We start from the raw sequence: 18,485 nt of genomic DNA, 5'->3' as shown, positions 1-18,485 counted from the left end.
CGTTTCTGTGGCCCTAAGTAACAATTCTCTGGCACTGAGTGAAAATTCTGTCTGTCCCTGAGTATGAATTCTGTGGCCCTAACTAGCGTTTCTTTGTCCCTAAATAACGATTCTGTGGCCCTCATTAACAAGTCTGTGTCCCTGAGTAATGGTTCTCTGTCCCTAAGTAACTTCTCTCTGTCCCCAATTCTCGTTTCTGTGGCCCTAACTCTGTCCCTGTCCCTAGTACAGAGCGGTCTGCCTCTGTTCAATGACTGCAGGCAAATGAAGATTTCCAAAATGGCCGCTATATATACCTCGACCATTACACAGTGCTGGCTGGCTGGCTGCTGATTGGCTGATGCGATCACATGTCGTTGAGGAATGCATTATGGGGCAGCGCGCCTTGTCTGCGCGCCTTCCCCGACATCCCCGCTCCGTCGCCGCACATGTCAGCCGCCATTTTCGGAAAAATTTCGATTCGCGCGTCCGAATTAGGCTGTTTTTCGGATTCGGCACGAATCGAAATTTTTCCGATATTCGACTCGAATTCCACTTCGGATACTTCGATTCGCTCATCTCTAACTATAATATCAAAAATATTGGGACTCCTGCCTTTACACGCACATAAAATTTAATGGCATCCCAGTATTAGTCTGTAGGGTTCAATATTGAGTTGGTCCGCCCTGTGCAGCTATAACATCTTCAACTCTTCTGGGAAGGCTGTCCACAAGGTTTAGGAGTGTGTCTATGGGAATGTTTGACCATTCTTCCAGAAGTGCATTTGTGAGGTCAGGCACTGATGTTGGACGAGAAGGCCTGGCTCACAGTCTCCGCTCTAATTCATCCCAAAGATGTTCTATTGGGTTGAGGTGTTCAAGTTCCTTCACCCCAAACTTGCTCATCCATGTCTTTATGGACCTTGCTTTGTGCACTGGTGCGCAGTCATGTTGGAACAGGAAGGGGCCATCCTCATACTGTTGAAATTGTCCAAAATGTTTTGGTATGCTAACGCCTTATGCAGGCCATAGACGGTTCGTTTATCGGCCGAATTTTCGTCCAAAAGAATAATCAGCCGATATTCGCACCATTAATGGGGCAATGTCATCGCCCGATTTTTGCGGTTCCTCCTCATTTCTTTTATTGGTCATGCTGGAAAATTTACGAAAAAGGGAAGATTTTCGTCATCATTAGTGGCAACAGAATGACCCATTTTTCGTTTTTCGGCTGAAAATTTGTCCGATAAACGAACCGTCTATGGCCTGCATTAAGAGTTCCCTACACTGGAACTAAGGGGCCAAGCCCAACCCCTGAAAGGCAACCCCACACCACAATCCCCCCTCCACCAAATTTTACACTTGGCACAATGCAGTCAGGTAAGTACCGTTCTCTTGGTCAACGCCAAAGCCAGACACATCCATTGGATTGCCAGACAAAGAAGTGCAATTTTTCACTCGAGAGAACATGTCTCTGCTGCTCTAAAGTCCAGTGGCGGTGTGCTTTACACCACTGCATCCGACGCTTTGCATTGCGCTTGGTGATTTAAGGCTTGGACGCAGCTGCTCGGCCATGGAGACCCATTCCATGAAGCTCTCTGTTCACTGTTGTTGTGCTAATCTGAAGGTCACACAAAGTTTGGAGGTCTTTAGCTATTGATTCTGCAGACAGTTGGCGACTTCTGCGCACTATGCACTGCAGCATGCACTGACCCTGCTCTGTCATTCTTGCTGTTGTTTCCCAGTTGCTTCCACTTTGTTATAATACCACTAACAGATGACCGTGGAATATTTAGTAGAAAGGAAATTTCACAGGTGGCAACCTATCACGGTACCATGCTTGAATTTACTGAGCTCCTGAGTGTGACCCATTCTTTCACAAATGTTTGTAGAAGCAGTCTGCATGCCTAGGTGCTTGATTTTATACTCCTGTGGTCATGGAGGTGATTGGAAGGTCTTTATGAACCTTGCTACCTGAATGCAATAATTTGGAGGGTGGCCCAATACTTTTGGCAATATAGTGTATGTCTGTGTTGTATAAGCCACCAAGTTCAGCTTGCACTACATCAAATAAAACACCTTGTAAAAATATTTTTAAGTTATACTTATGTTTACAAGAATACAGAAATGTTTTAATGCCAAGTAATATCATAGCAAAGTTGTGTTACTGTTACTGTTCTGCCCCACTTTTACGTCATTTTTTGCGTTGTATTGAACTGCATCAGGTTATTATTGTTTTGTAGTATGTTGATATCAAGTGGCGGTTGTGGGTCACTACAACTTGTTTACTATGTGATTTAGTTTCTCCTGCTTCCCTCCCTTCCTGTTTAGTGCTAGTTATTTCAGTCCTCTCTCTTTCTTCCATGTTCCCTCAGTCATTGTTAGTACATTACAGATAGAATCATTGTCTTCTTAGACTTTAAATGACTGGAAAAACATCCTCTGTACTGCAACTAGCTGAAGTGAAATTGTATTGGGTTCAACTATGTCTTATTGAAAGCTGTATGTGGACGGTACCAACTCAGCAGGTGACCATACTGTCCAGATAGACTGGGTCTAAGAAGCAATGCCAATGCATAAAGTGGCATTTGAAACAGAAAAGTTACCGACATTCTAGACTTTACTAGACTTTTCTAGAATTAAACTTTCATGGCTCCATCTCGCTTTTAGCAGGTGAAATTGGGTTGTCTCAGTTTCCTAAGCCCCACTTTAAGGGGCAGTTCACACTACATGCGTTTCAATTGCTTTTTTTCTGCATCTAAATCACACAAAAAGTAGGTTATATGGTTGTCAATGTCATAGTTCACATCAGTGCTTGCAGTTCCAGTACATTCCAGTTGAAGAAAAAAGTAGAACATGCTGCATTTGTTTCTGCACAGAACTGTACTGTAACGCAGTAAAATGCATAAAAAAGGAACCAGAACATACCAAAATGCACTTGAAAGCATATGTTCCTATTTAAATTGAAGAAAAAATTAACTGGAATGCATAAAAAAGGCACTGAAGCAAATGCAAAACCGCATCCGGAACGCATCTGGACTGCATTTCTATAGTAAGAACCGGCCCTGACACCTGAAACTCATTCATGACTTAGGCACAAAAGGCACATAGTGCAAGTGTGCACTTGGAAATGGTTGTATTAATTATGCAAGCAAATGACCATCTATCAGAGTTGATCTACCAAAGCCAAACAGGGTGTTCACTATGCAACAAGGGAATTTTTGTCCAATCTAAGTGAATTTGGTAAAATGTCACTTTGCAAAAAATACCTAATCATGTGCCAGGAGAATACAAAAAAAACATTTTTGTTTGCACATGATTGGATGATGGAAGTCAACAGAACTTCACTTGTGTGTGTGAATACCCATGCGATCCGATTCTAGTGCGGACCAAAAAAAGGGTCCTGCATGTTTTCGGTGCTGGTGCGGTGCGATTAGAGCCATACAAAATGTACGGCTCCAATCATAGCGCACACATATCGCATGTGATTTGCACAGGAATGCAGTGCGGTTCCTGTGCGAATCACATGCAATATACCGCACCGCATATATCTGAACCCAGGCTAAATGTTCATATGTATAAAATGTTTCATACTCATTTTTATTCTTTATTCATTTCATTCTCTCATCTTATTTTTCTCTTCATTTCTCATTATATGTTACTTTTCTTTTTCCATGTCTTTGTGTACTTCTCTTATCCTTTTCGTTCTGTCATCATGCCACCAGTTCACAGTCTTCATTGCCATCTATTACATGCACCTGTATTGTTTCTACTCACAGCCGATGACTCTTATATAAACTCATGCTTGGCTGTTTTTCCACCTCTGTACCAATTCCCGGTGAGCGGGGCGAAACATGTCAGGGGTGTGTAGCAGGCGTAGCGCTGGCTGAGATCACATGTTGTTATGACAAGGCAGTTCTTCCTAATACTCTGAAATATTTTCCTAAACAATGTATTTTATCATGGGAGTAATCATGATGCATTCATTGGATAATATTTGGTTATACATGCTAAATATCTCTAGTTACAAGAGGCAAACCGGCCACACATGGGTCGAATTCCGAAAGAAGTTTGAATTTCGCACCGATAGTGGGCCACAGCAATGGCCAATTTGTAACCGACCATCGAATTTGAGTGATGTTGGAAATTTTTTGAAAAATGAACAAATTTCTAATCAATGATGGGAGAATTGTGCTAGAAATGTAATTGAATGTAATCAAAAAATCTGTTACCTGGAAAGAAATGAAAATTCTTGGCCACAAAAATGTTTTTCTGTACCAACATGAGGTGAAATGAAAGGCTTGGTTGGTCAAATTTCGAAATCAATTGTGGCACCACTGGATTACAAAATGCACAAAATTTCCGATTTTCGGAAGAAGATTTGTTTGGAATTTGACTCATGCATGGCTTCCATTAGACTAGCTTACCTGTGTATAACTCAACCGGAAAGCTTTGTTTACTTTCACATTGATTGTTAACAGCGGTTATTATCACATCATACACAAGTCCACATGGCAGGCTGCCAATCACACAACCATTCTCTGTGCTGTTACATACAAGATACTGCCGAGTAGGAGTTCTCAGCACTGACAGGTAACTCAAACCTCCGGGAGCTGCTTCCCAACTCAAGTGTGCTGCTGAGTTAGAACAGTTCATCGTACTAACCACATTCTGAGGCTGGCATGGGGCTGGAATGATATGAAATACAATATTTACAAACATTGCCATAATTTTCATTACAACAGAGTAATAACATTACAAGACATATATAAATAAAAATTAAAAAACTGAAAATCCTATTTTCAATTAATGCAATAAACATGAATTTTTTTTTTTTTTACCAAAACAATCAAATCATTGCATCTTTGTAAAGAAACCTTACCAGTTATAAGTGTTGCTGGAGGAGTAGTTGGACCTGAGCAGTGAGCATTGAGGGCTGTAACTGTCACACTGTATGTGTGCCCGCACTTCAAATTATCGATGGTGCAGTGTGTGTCCTCTGTTTGACAGGAAAGACTTTCTACTTCTGGGCTGGAGACATTCGAGATATACCTGATTGCCCCTGAAGTTCTACTCCAAGAGAGTGACACTGAATCGTTGTAGCAAATGATTTGTGGCCGATCCAGCACTGGGATACAGGGAGCTGCAAAAAAAAAAAAGATATTTCATTTTATATTCCATTTAGGTTTACGCAACCAACTAAAACATGAATATATGTTAAATATAGTTAGTGAATAGTTGTGTCACCAGGCCTTAATTTTTTGGGAGATGTTATAAATTCATAGATTTTATAAAATCTATGCACAAGCTTTAAAGGATAAGGTCATCTTTTGACAAAAAATAATGAAGATAAAAAAATGTGCATGTGTTGCAGGAGCCTGTAAAGCTTTGCGCCAGTGATCAGCAGATCGCTGGTGCCATGCAGGTCTCAGATATACTGACAGGAAGGATCAATGAACTACCACGGCACTCCACAGTGCTGTGGTAGTTCATTGAGAACTACAAGCTGACAGCCACTAAGGCTATCAGGATTTGTAGTTCATTTGTTCACAGAACTCTGTGAATGAATGACGTGACTATGTGGGTGGAGCCTCGCATGGCTGCACTGATTAAAATAACTGACAGCTAGTACAAGGGAAGAAAAACGGATGGAACATGTAACATGTTCCCAAAGGTGAACTCATCCTTTAAAGGAAACCTGTTTCATGCTCATTCAGGAAAAAGCTGTTTTGCTTTAATCCCTCACCTGTTCTCAGTTTATACCTAGCTGATCTTTATTCTCTTCACACTCTGTGTAGCACTGAGAGTCAAAGGAAATACCTGGAATTTCCACCTATGGAGGATCATGTGACTCAGGCATGTGCAATGGGCCGCCAGCTGTGAAGTCACAATGACAGTCAGCTGCCCACAGTGAAGATGGCGGTGCCGGGGGCAGAGCAGAAAAGAAACCCTCTGAGCACAGTGCTGGATTCCTGGATGGTTGAGTGGCTGTTTTTTTAAAAGTCAGCAGCTACAGTTTTTGTAGCTGCTGACTTTTAATTTTCACAGACAGGACTGAAGAACAGCTTTAATATGTAATTAAAAAAGAAATACCTTTTTAAGTTCAATTTCCTTCTTGTGTTATTGGGTCATTGCTGTTTCCAGCAGTTTTGCTTTAACCAGTTGCTCGCCGCCCCATAGCAGATGTACTGCTAGGCAGCTTTATTGTGCAAAATCATGTAAATATACTTGATTTCGCATTTCCGGGTAGGCATGCGCCACTCTACCCATGCTGCTATTGGCTTCTGAGGATGTCAATCACCGGGTCCCAGCTGGGACTCGGTGATCGCCAGCGGAGCTGAGAGGGGAGAGATCTGTGTAAACAACACAGATCTCTCTCCTGTCATCATGGGCGTGCTGCTTTATATCTCTGTGCACAAATGAGAGATAGAAAGAAGCAGGTCTGCTTAGTAAAACACAACACAGTACACTATAAAAACACTCCCTAACACACAGTTAACCCTTTGATCACCCCAAATACGTGATTTTTGCATTTCCGGGTAGGGGGGTGCACACGCACATGCCGCTCTACTCACGCTGCTATTGGCTCCTGAGGATGTCAATCACCGGGTCCCGGCTGGGACTCAGTGATCGCCAGCGAAGCTGAGAGGGGAGAGATCTGTGTGTAAACAACTCAGATCTCTCTCCTGTCAGAGATAGAAAGAAGCAGGTCTGCTTAGTAAAACACAACACAGTACAAAATAAAAATACTCCCTAACACACAGTTCACCCTTTGATCGCCCCAGATGTTAACTCCTTCCTGCCCAGCGTCACTAGTACAGTGTCAGTGCTTTGTATTAGCTCCACTGGGGATATCAGTAGCAGTTAGTCAGTTCCCGCCCAGTGTCAGAATGCCCGCCACAGTCCTACATTCCCACTAGAAGTTGCTGATCGCCGCCACTACTAGTATAAGAAAAAAATAAAAATTCCAGTATATATACTGCCATTTGTAGACGTTATAACTTTCACATAAAGCAAATAATATACACTTACTAGGATTTTCTTTTTTTTTAGACATGAAATGTAGTAAAATACATTTTGGCCTAAATTTATGAAGACTTTTCTTTTGTTATTTTTTTTTATTGGATATGTTTTATAGCAAAAAGTAAAAAATATTGTTTTTTTCCAAAATTGTCAGTCTTTTTTTTGTTTATAGCGCTAAAAATAAAAAACACAGAGGTGATCAAATACCACCAAAAGAAAGAAACAAAAAAAAACGACATAAATTTCATTTCTGTACAGCGTTGCATGACTGTGCAATTGTCAGTTAAAGTAACGCAGCTCTGTATCGAAAAAAAAAAGACCTGGTCAGGAAGGGGGGTAAATCTTCTGGAGGGCAAGTGGTTAAGTATTAATACTGTGGACTGATCATGTGACTAAAGCATAAAACTCCCCCAAGTCAACATTAAGGAAGGAGCTGGAAGAAGTAGGAAGTGGTAAACTATTTGTATGTTTCGATACAAATGACAGCAGGTAACAGTTAAGTTTACTAACGTGTTTACATTGTATATAACTGACCAGTGGATGATTGCTTTTTCCCCAGTAAAAGAGGAGCTACACCTAAGTAATTGTAAAGGGTTTCTTTTCTAACATAACTAACATGTTATACTTACCGGGTCTATGCAATGGTACAGACTCGGTAAGTCACAGTGTGTGCATCTATTGACACACACTGCATGGCTCAGACCCCCCCCCACCCCCTCGCTCTCAGGATTTGATTGACAACGGGCACGAAGATGCAATGCCAGAAGTTCAGAAGGGGACAAGACATCTAATACTCCTACAAGTGTGTAGGAGGCTAAAGATTCTTCAGCATATTTAGCTCTTTAACTTTCAATTGTAGCAAATTTTTACAAAGTTACATTGGTCCAGCACAGGACCCAGAAGCTAGTGAAGATTTCCAGCTTCGAGGGAGATTCCCCAGGTATACCATATAAAGTACATACTTACACTGATCCAATCTGGACCAATATATATATTTAAAAAGTGTTATACCTGGAATTCATCTTTAAGAGAACTAAGATTAGCAGCACGGGTGGCAGAACAGATGACTATTAATTTGATCTATAATATTAGACTGCTTAGAACACATAGTTGGTCCAGGGGAATGATTTGCATGGCTTAGCCATTTACATAATAGGGGCTGATACAGCAGGCCACCACAATCTGACTGCAATAGCAATTCACAACTCACCAGTGTGCAGATCTACTCGGAGACTTGGCTCACTTGTGCTCTCTCCATTTGTTGCTGAGACGGTCACTGCAAACATCTGTCCACATGATAACCCAGAAATATGACATGATGTTTCAGATGAATAGCAAACATAATAATCTCCATCTGCACCAACTGCTAATGCGGTGTAATTGTTTGCTCCCAGGCTTGTTTCCCATGTAATTCTGGCAATATTAGTCACACAATCCACTTCGGCAGCCACGTTTTGTGGAACGCAGGGAGCTGTATGAAAGGAGAAATTTCTTTAAACGGCTACACTGCTGATAGATGGATGGATAGATAGATAGATAGATAGATAGATAGATAGATTGATTTGTGCATGATTTGTTACACAAGCTAACTTAAAGTATTGAAAATAATGAAAACAGTTACATTATATTCATTGCAACTGCAGTATTTCATATTAGTACTGCATTCCCGGTCAAAGCTATGGTCAGAGAGGGAACATTGCAGTTACAAAATGCCTTTTGGGTACAAACGTTCCCTATCTCTTACCTCCACTTTGCAATCGTTGACCAAAATAAAGCTAAACATTACCCCTCTGTGTTAATTAATTTCAGTCCCCTCTTACCTTTTTCACTGGGTTATCCTCAATATATATATACTCACGATCCAAATGAATCCAGCGTTGCTCAGTTGCGATCCCCTGCTCTACTGCTGCATACTCAGTCTTGCACTTCAGTTTTCCTTTCATATATCATTGGGAGCCAGCTGTATGTTCCTGGTTCTTGCAGCTGGCCCCTTGGTGATGCAGCACCAAGTCCTTCCATTATTGCCATGCTTTGCAAACATAATTGTCTAATAGAAAACTTGGACTGAATCACTTCTTTAATGACTCATTGGAATTCTTTAAACAACCAGCTTTTTTAACCACAACTGAAAAGTGATCACACTGTCAACATGAAAAGGAAACCAGAGCTCCTCCTGCTGGCTGTAAAGAATACAGCAATATATATTTTGATTATAACAGAAAATATGTCCAAACTACTATACTGTACATTTACTTTAAAGTGGTTATGATGGGTAATTTGTTTTTTCCTAAAATAAAAATAAGTTATACTTACCTACTCTTCTGGGGCCCCCCTCCGCCACTTTCCTCTCTTCTTCTGTGGGTGCTCCCATAGCAAGCCAGCTTATATGTAGGTACTGTTGTGGGCATGCTCATGAGCTGGGCTGTGTGCACCCCGGCACCCTCCCCACAAAATTTGATTGACAGCAGCAGGAACCAATGGCTTCCACTGCTGCCTCTGTGTCCTGTGAGAAGAGGAAGAGGGTAGAGCGTTCCTGCAGACAGGTACAACGCTGGATCGAGAGAGGACTCAAGTAAGTGTTTGGGGAGAAGGGTAGATAAAACTACTGTAACTTTTTTTACTTTAATGCAGGGAATACATTAAGGTAAAAATGTTTTGCCTTTAGAACCACTTTGATAAAATAATATACATAAATATGCCCTTGAAAACAAATCAGAGAAGCCCAGAGTGGTAAATCAGATGACAATCTTATTGCAAAATGTAAGACTTAAAGCTCAAGTTTAGCTATTTTTTCCCCCTATAGTTTTAGTGACTTAACTTACCTGTAATGAAATATACCCTACAGGCAGGATACTGGATCCTGTGGAAATCTTCTGTGCAGGGTACCCAGTCCTCACTCTGAGCTGAACTCAATAGAAAAGGCTCCCACCAGGGATCAGTCCTCTCCTCCCTTCTCTCCGTTGGGAAAAGCCTGTGTATAGTGCTAACTGCATGTAACATGATCTGTAAATGTGTAAAATAATCTTTTTCATTCATTAGACTCTTCCCTGATCAAGTTGCATGCAGTGAACACTATGCACAGGCTTTTGCCAATGTGCAACTTTGGAAGTTCATAGCCAGGAAGAGGACCAATCACTCTGCACAGAAGATCTCCACAGGATCCTGTATTATTATTATACAGGATTTATATAGCGCCAACAGTTTGCGCAGCGCTTTACAATATAAGGGAGACAGTACAATTACAATACTTTCAGTACAGAAGGAATGTGAGGGCCCTGCTCATGGAGCTTACAATCTAAAGGAAGGGGGAGGTGATACAAAAGGTGATAGCTGCGGGGGATGATCTGTTGGAGGTGATTCAAGTACAGTTCTTAGGTGGAGGTGGGGTAGGCTTCCCTGAAGAAGTGAGTTTTCAAAGATCGCCTAAAGGCAGACAGGGTGGCGGCTGACCGGACATGCTGTGGTAGGGAGTTCCAGAGGATGGGAGAGGCTCTGGAGAAGTCCTGGAGGTGAGCGTGGGAGGAGGTGATGAGAGAGCTAGAGAGGAGGATATCATGGGAGGAGCGGAGTGGGCGATTTGGTATATGGCACATACTTCACTACAGGTAAGTTAAGCCACTAAAGTTGTAGGAAAAAACTATTTTTTTTACCCAAAGTTCAGTTTTTTACTTATTATGTATAAATGGAATAGAATGTTTCATTCCCACCTGTCTGAAAGGTGTGTGTGCCACTGACATTACTGTTGCAGTACTGGCCAATTGCTGCAATCACCATGTTATACTGATGACCACATTGGAGATCTTTCAAGGCGCAGCTTGTGTTTGACGTCTGACATACATATCTTTTTCCATTGCTTCCTGTCACATCACTTGTATAATTTAGAGCTCCAGTCATTTCCATCCATGATGCAACCACAATGTTGGCACTTACTTGGGACTGTACACCAACAGGAGAGCAGGGTACTAGAATCAAAGATAAGATAAAAAAACAACCAACTTGAATATGAGAAATCAAAATAAGAAACTAATGCTAACTGTAATATCAGGTATCCATACATGCTGAATCTGAAGTGTAGTGTATGCGTTTAATACGCTATCTATGTCAGAGTAGATCAGGGAGATCTCTAGAAAACTTAGGAAAGTGCATGGACAAAGCCAATACAGTAGCTTATTTCTGTAAATAACTACCCTATGAGGACTACATCAATAGAGCATGCTAGTATCAGGTATACACACTAAACATAAAAGTGGAAAATAAGAACATGTACTGTATATACGTACAAATGCACAACTCCCATCACAAATAGGAACAAAACACAAGAAGGCTCAAAACTCAACCACAATGTTTACAAATATGACCAGAGACAAGGGAAATTATAAATTTAACATAATCCTTTACAAATCCATAATCTAAAAGTCAACATTCCTCCATGAACATAAAGAATAAACAACATCACTAGATTCTTTCTTGATGGCAGCATTGGGGTGCAACTCACATATATGTAAAAGACTAGAAAAGAAAAACAGTGCCACTGACCAAGTGTAATAGTTTATTAGCTCTCATAAAATCAAAGATAATATGCACTCACAGTGTGTGGTTCTAAAAGCAGCATGTAATGCAGTTCCACTAAATCGCAGCCTTTTCCCAGCCAAGGCATTTCCTCATGCATATAGCCTCTTGCCAGGAACCAGAAGGGTTGCACTGAACGGCATGGAGATCCTCAGTGCGGAAGCAGGGCACCAGAATGCAGTGATGATGTCAGAGAAGGTGTGGCAACATGTTTCAGGGTGTTTCTGCACCTTTCTCAAGCCTCAGTGGCCCTTCTGGTTCCTGGCAAGAGGCTATCTGCATGAGGAAGTGTCTTGGCTGGGAAAAGGCTGCCATCTAGTAGAATTTTTTGAGTGGAACATCCTTTCTGGTCTGGTAATAATTTTGTGGGGAATCCAACACTGTTTTTTTTATCCTCGTCCATTTGTGTACATTCAGCTATCAGCTTGGAATCCCCCAGCTGACAGCTGAAGGGGCTGGGCAGGGATGAGTTAAGCTTGTTGGGCTCTAGCAGCCTCCTTGCAACCTAACAAACAGGAGCTCTCAGTGGGAATCTGTCACACCCAACAGCAGAGTAATATCTAAGGTTGCCACTTCATCCCTTTAAAACTGAACACATTAATTACACAGGTTCTGTGGCTGATTAAGGTGGTAATTAAACTCGCTTAGTGCCTTATCTGCTATAAATTAGCCTCAGAACCTGTGTAATTAATATGTGTTCAGTTTTAAAGGGATAAGGTGGCAACCCTAGTAATATCACCGCTAAATGAATCACTTCACACTGCTGTTGGAGGTTCCACACAGCTGAACACACATTTAATTTGGCAGTTGGCTGAACCTCCTGAACAAGAATCTTTACTGGTGGACTAATTTAGGAATTTCACTGGGCTAAATTCTTTGTAAAAATGATGCACTACTAAGGCTTTTGAACTTTGGTCAGCTGGCCTAAATGAGCCAATAATGGAGGTTTTGTTATGTGCCAGCCCCCTTACTATATAAAGTAGGCACAGAGCAGTCAAAGTGTCAGTGTATTGCAAGCTGTTGCATAGAAATGATAGGGAGAAATGGCAAACTGCTGTAACGCCAGTTGGGCTTCTTCAAAACTGCTTAGCAGTGCTTTCTAAATGCTGTAGAGACACATTTTCTTTTCTTCCCCTTCCTTGGTGATGAACAAGCATGGAGAAAGAGAGAATACGGGATATTGATTGGATAGCACTGCAGCCAAGTGCTAGACACATTAAAAAGTTAAGGAGGACTTCCTTCCCATTAGTTGAGATGGCATCCTCAAGAGGAACAAACCTCTGTCCACTGCCCAAGTATATGCCTAACTTTTATATTTACTGGAATATATATATATATATATATATATATATATATATATATACAGGGATGGGGGCTGCAGTGAGTATGAGTGACAGTGGGCTCAATTCACTAAAGAATATTAAATGAGATAATTGGATCACGTGACACTTTTTTCCAAATTATCTCCTGCGATATGTCAATTCACTGTCAGTTTATACGGTATGTACTGCACTAGTAAAAAAAGGGTAAATACAGCATAAACTGACTCTAAAGTCAATTCACTAAACTTCATGCCGGCGTCCTGAACAACCAGTAAATATCTTGGTTTTTAAGGAGCGGGTGGCCATCACGTCCTTAACAATCATGACTCATTTGCTATCAATGGGGTTCCCCATCAGAATGTAAATGAAAGTATTGCCAGCATTTAATAATTAAAAAAAAAAAAACTAAAAAAAAAACACTGTTTTTTAAGAGAAGATTTGTGGAAGTCTATCACTAAACTGTGTCTATTATATGCTGTTACGAAAAAAAAAAACCATTAGAAATACTGTATATCAATCAATAAGTGGAGTGTTACCCATTACGACAACGGTCCATTTTGACTTCATGCGTTTAAAATGCCACTTTCATTGTCTGGGTATGTAAACAGTATTGGGGTTGATATACTAAAGGAAAATGAGAGTCTTCAGTTAGCAAGGGACGTTGCACTTTGCATGGGATCTGTTTCCCAACGCTTAATGAATGTGGGGTAATCTCACTTTGCAAAGAATACCCAATCATATGCAAGGAAAGAAAAAAACTGCATTTTGGCTTGCACATAATTGGATGATGGAAGTCAGAAAAACTTTACATTATTCACTAAGCTCTGGGAATAATTCCCAAGCAAAGTTCAACTTCCCTAGCAAAGTGAGCAGTCTATATGCCTTTAGTAAATTAATCCCTATGAATCATGTGGCATCCTATATATAACAGCCTAGGGTGATCATTGAGTGTATTACTGATCCATTTTTGTTTTTGCTTTTAAGATGCTTGACATATATTGTATATAATAGCATGTTTTACAATATTTAAGATGCTTTATATTACATATTAATGATTTACCTGGATCCACATGTATTTCGCTGGAGGACCTCTGACAGTCACTGCTCACAGCTTTCACCGATGCGTTATAGTTGTTTCCACATTTAATGCCTCCAATAACACATCGATCTGTTGTGGATTGACACACCAAGTCCTGTCCATCCTGTGAGTGCATTGCAGCTATGTACATTTCTGTGCCAACTCCTGAACTTTCTGTCCATGATACCACTGCGCTGTCATTAGCACAGACACTTTTGGCTGATATGTCGGTTGGCTTGCATGGAGCTAAAAGTAAATAATAAATATGGTAAATATCTTCTGAGAATGAGATGACAAAGTTTGCTGTACTGCCAACTCAACAAAATGGGATCAATAGCATTTATACTCTGAACACCAACAAAAATCATAGAAATTATAACCATATCACTATAGAAAAATGTGAAAGAAAAAGAAAAGAAAACTTGTCTGTGCTGACTTCTATTTATATTTTTTAGTGCAGTTGCAAGCACGATTACTTGAGTTTAAAATGAACTAATTTGATTACACACATAGCAAAAACGTTTAAATGAAGTAATTTGATTACCCACATAGCAAAAACGTTTAACAGCTATTCATACCAATGAAAACAATAAATAAAATGCCCTATTTTAATTCTTTTATTGCTTTTCTCTTTTGTTACTGATGTCTTTTTCTTTACCACCCTGATTATTTTTGATCCTTAAAGTGGTTGTAAACCTCAGACATGAAATAGGAACAAAGCATATCCCTCTATAATGTGCACTTGTCTCAATCCAGAGCACTAAGTGTCAATTCTGTCTGCTGCTTCTTTCCTCTGCTATCAGTATGAATCGCTTCTGACAAGTTTTCCTGACACCAAGAGAAAAAATGGTAACAGGGGAGGGAGCACCAACAGATTGACAGCCTCAGCTCTTACACCCACTTTAACAGAGAGTATACATGACTCAATAAAAGGGTGAGCACAAGAGGACCCAACAGCGGGGAGCCAAAGAGCAGAGAAGGAGAAAAATAAGAAAACACATGGAAAACTGCTTGGCCACATCAAAGGATGCTGAAAGTGATTCTGATAACTGCCCAAATGGATGAATGCCCTTTAAAAAAGTTCCAAATGATTTCTTAAAAAGGAACTCAGTTCTGGAAGCTGTACAGGCACAGGGCAAAGGCCTAGTGACCCTTATTGCCTATTTTCTCCTAGAAGCTGATCTTTCCTATTGCTGACCTCCCATATGGAAGAAAAATATATTTGAAATACATTTTAAAATATTCTTCCCAAATATATTGACATATATTTGAAATGCTACAATTTTGGCCGTATTCAATATATTTATATATATATATATATATATATATATATACTGTATGTTGAAATGCGTTTTTATTACAAAATATATGAAAAATATTTTTAAAAATACATTTCAAATATACTGTATGTCTTTAAAAATACAAATCTACATTTTTGGAATGCATTTACAAATATATGTAAAAATATATGTTAAAATGACTTTTTTATCTGTTAAAAAAAATCTGAAGAATATATTTTAAAAATGGGAACACAGAGTGCGCTGTCCATCACATACAATTAAATCTTCATTCCGCTGGCTTCCTGTCTCAGTGCACATGCTGGATGGAGATGCTGATACGGGTAGAAGCCTACAATCAAGTTCCTGAACTGCCTGCAGTCAAGCTCCTGCAATGATCGAGGTGAGGGATGATTGGACAAGAGAGTGCTTTACCCCAAAATTAATTAAGGTAAAATGGGAAGCTGCTAGAAGTGACTGCAGTGCATAGCCTAAACTGGACATTGATCATTTTGCCTGCTTTAATAACAGTTATTGTAATGCCACTCATATTAATGCTCTTTTAAGAGGGTGAAAATAACCTGACAACTGCGCAGCATAGGTTGCAGCTGACTGTCACCATGTTAAAAGGACATGAATAAGGGTGGCATTACAATAACTGTTATTAGGCTAAGTTCACAATAGCCAATGCTCTAAAAAGCAATCCATAATGGATTGATTTTTAAACTGCAGCTCAGCAGCCACTGTGAGGTGTTCAGGAGATGATCCTGCCACCTCCTGAATGCCTGTTTTTGCAGTGTGGGCCCATTGACCTGTATGGCTGAGTCTAGTGGGTGGTAACGCTTGTCAACTACATATCGCGTTAAATTTGGCAGATCCATGACACAAGCCATCACAGTCAAAGCACGTGAACAGCCTCCTCCCTCTGTATTTTAGACTTTGGGTGGGCAACCAGGGGACAGTAAAACTGCTGTTTACCTGCCAGTTGTTACCACCCCCTGACTACCCATGTGAAAGAGGCCAGTTGTTACCCCTTGACCCCTGCACTTTGTACAATACGCAGGCCTGACCCCTGCATTTTGTACATTGCACATTCTTGACCCCTGCATTTTGTATGTTATGCACTCCTAACCCCTGCATATTGTATGTTATGCATTCCTGACCCCTGCATTCTGTGCATTACCCACTCATGTACATTATATACACCTGACACTCGCACTCTATATATCGCTCTACTATATTTCATAATCATTCACATGTCTTGAGGGCAGAATCATGACAAATTACAACTCTGTCACCGGCAAATAGTACTTATAATAGTGCTTATAATAAAGCTCATCTGTAGGTAAAATTAATATCTCCTAAACGTGAACCGTCTAGGAGATATTAGCTCATTTTGATATTCAGCGCATGTGCTCTGAAGGAACAGAAAACCCATGCCATTCCTTCAGAGCACTGTGCCGTGGACCAGGACTCCCGCGCATATGCATGCATGCAATGCATACTAGTACATTACGCCTTTACATTGCAGTGGTTTTTCTCTTTTTTCTGCGGTTTACTACCGCTTTAATCTGTTTATTTTAGGAAATATGCTGTATGTCCCTCTGTGACTGATGTCACTTTCCTAAAGATATTGAAAGGTATTCTATTAATGTCTACAATTAATACATATTGAACAATATAGGACCATGTCTCACTCTCAAAAAGCAAAAGTAAATATAATAATATGATAAAAATGTAAAACAACTTAAAAAATATTTACAACAAGTAACAGTACCTGAGTAGAATGATGCAGTTTCATTGGAAGAAGCCAGGCACTGCCCATTATCTGCATCGACAGAAACTGTGTAAAGTTGTCCACAGGCTACATTAGTCATTTCACAATGGCTTTCCCAGCTGGTGCAGTTATAAAAGTTTGAGTCACTCTTTGCTGTGGCTATAAAAGTCATGTTTACTCTGTCTTCTGACCATGTGACATGTATTGTGTTTTGGTCACAATTCAAGTTGGCATCAACGTTCTTTGGGATACATGGAACTGTAGACAAAAATGATTAAATGCTAGACTCCACTGTTTGGCTATAATTAGACTTGATATTTTTTTAGCCATTATTAACAATATTGCCCAATAAGAGTGACAGTCAAAGAAATGTTCATCGAAGTACAGGTAACAAGTAACTCCCCTTTGTTTTGATGGCTTCAAAAAGATAATCAGATAATGCTGATATAGAGTAGTTACAAGGTACAAAGCAGATATAGATTGATTTAGTATTTTAATGGACGACATTGCATAAACAAAGTAATCCACAAAGTAAAACCATGGGAATATAGTTCAGTCTCAAGGCTCGCCTTAGATGGGTGAGTAGACATCCTTAAATACCCAGCTACTTCCTTCTTTGCCTATTAGAATATAATAATAACCCTCTTGTATTGAACTGTATTGTTCTCTATTGTCTCCCGTTATATTGTAGGGCTGAGCAAACTGTTGGCACCTTAAATCCTGTATAATAATAATAATACCAGCACTGCAGTATGACTTGGTGACGTGGTGAGTCCCATAAGTGCAGTACAAGCCGATGCGGTTGCGAGCACAAATATTGTCTCGCAACCACCAAGATATGAGAGTATAATGTGTTTTTTATGCATTTCAATGACAATATACTCGCGGTGACCCTGGATTTAATTGGCTCCAAAAAATTCAGCCCCTCGTAAATCACCTTAACCAAAAAATTTGCAGATGTCTATACTCCCCAGCAAAACATCTGCGTTAATGAGTCCCTGATTAATTTTTCTGGCTGCCTTGCATTCAAACAATTTCTCCCCAGCAAGCGTGCCAGATATGGGGTCAAGATGTAGAAGACCTGTGAGAGGAAAATAGGCTATATTTATAAGTTTCGGATTTATGAGGGAAAAGATAGTCACGTGGAGCCCCCCAAATGCCCAGACTACATGGGGAGCAGTGGCAAGATAGTTTGGGACTTGGTGTCATTCTTTTTCCATATGGGGTACCACTTATACGTGGACAATTTTTATTCAAGCGTGACACTATTTAGACATTTGTACAATCTTGGAACTGACGCATGTGGCAAAGTGTGACCTAATGTGTGCCCACCATTAGAAGTGGGCGGATGCAGGGAGGAATATTCTAATGGTGGGCATACCACACACTTTTTCTGGAAGAGATTTCTTCTCTTGTTTTCATTCAGCCCACAGGCTGCATACTAAAAAAAAAAAAAACATAGCA

The 18,485-nt window shown here is 40.2% G+C and overlaps 1 protein-coding gene across 1 annotated transcript in view; it reads right to left on the bottom strand.

The window, feature by feature from the left end:
* The window catches only part of LOC149450900 (uncharacterized), a 222,272-nt gene that overhangs the window by 165,891 nt on the left and 37,896 nt on the right, over positions 1-18,485 (bottom strand). The window contains exons 11-16 of the mRNA XM_089691268.1: positions 17,022-17,279; positions 13,950-14,213; positions 10,706-10,960; positions 8,209-8,469; positions 4,858-5,118; positions 4,403-4,663 (exon numbers count right to left, since the gene is read on the bottom strand). Coding sequence (XP_089547394.1) covers positions 4,403-4,663; positions 4,858-5,118; positions 8,209-8,469; positions 10,706-10,960; positions 13,950-14,213; positions 17,022-17,279 — 1,560 coding nt within the window. The remainder of the gene's footprint in view (positions 1-4,402; positions 4,664-4,857; positions 5,119-8,208; positions 8,470-10,705; positions 10,961-13,949; positions 14,214-17,021; positions 17,280-18,485) is intronic.

This window comes from Staurois parvus, unplaced genomic scaffold, assembly GCF_062004578.1.
Source record: "Staurois parvus isolate SC_StPar_1 unplaced genomic scaffold, SC_StPar_1.0 ptg000560l, whole genome shotgun sequence".
In the NCBI taxonomy this organism is placed as follows: domain Eukaryota; kingdom Metazoa; phylum Chordata; class Amphibia; order Anura; family Ranidae; genus Staurois; species Staurois parvus.
This window is presented reverse-complemented; position numbering and strand designations above follow the sequence as displayed.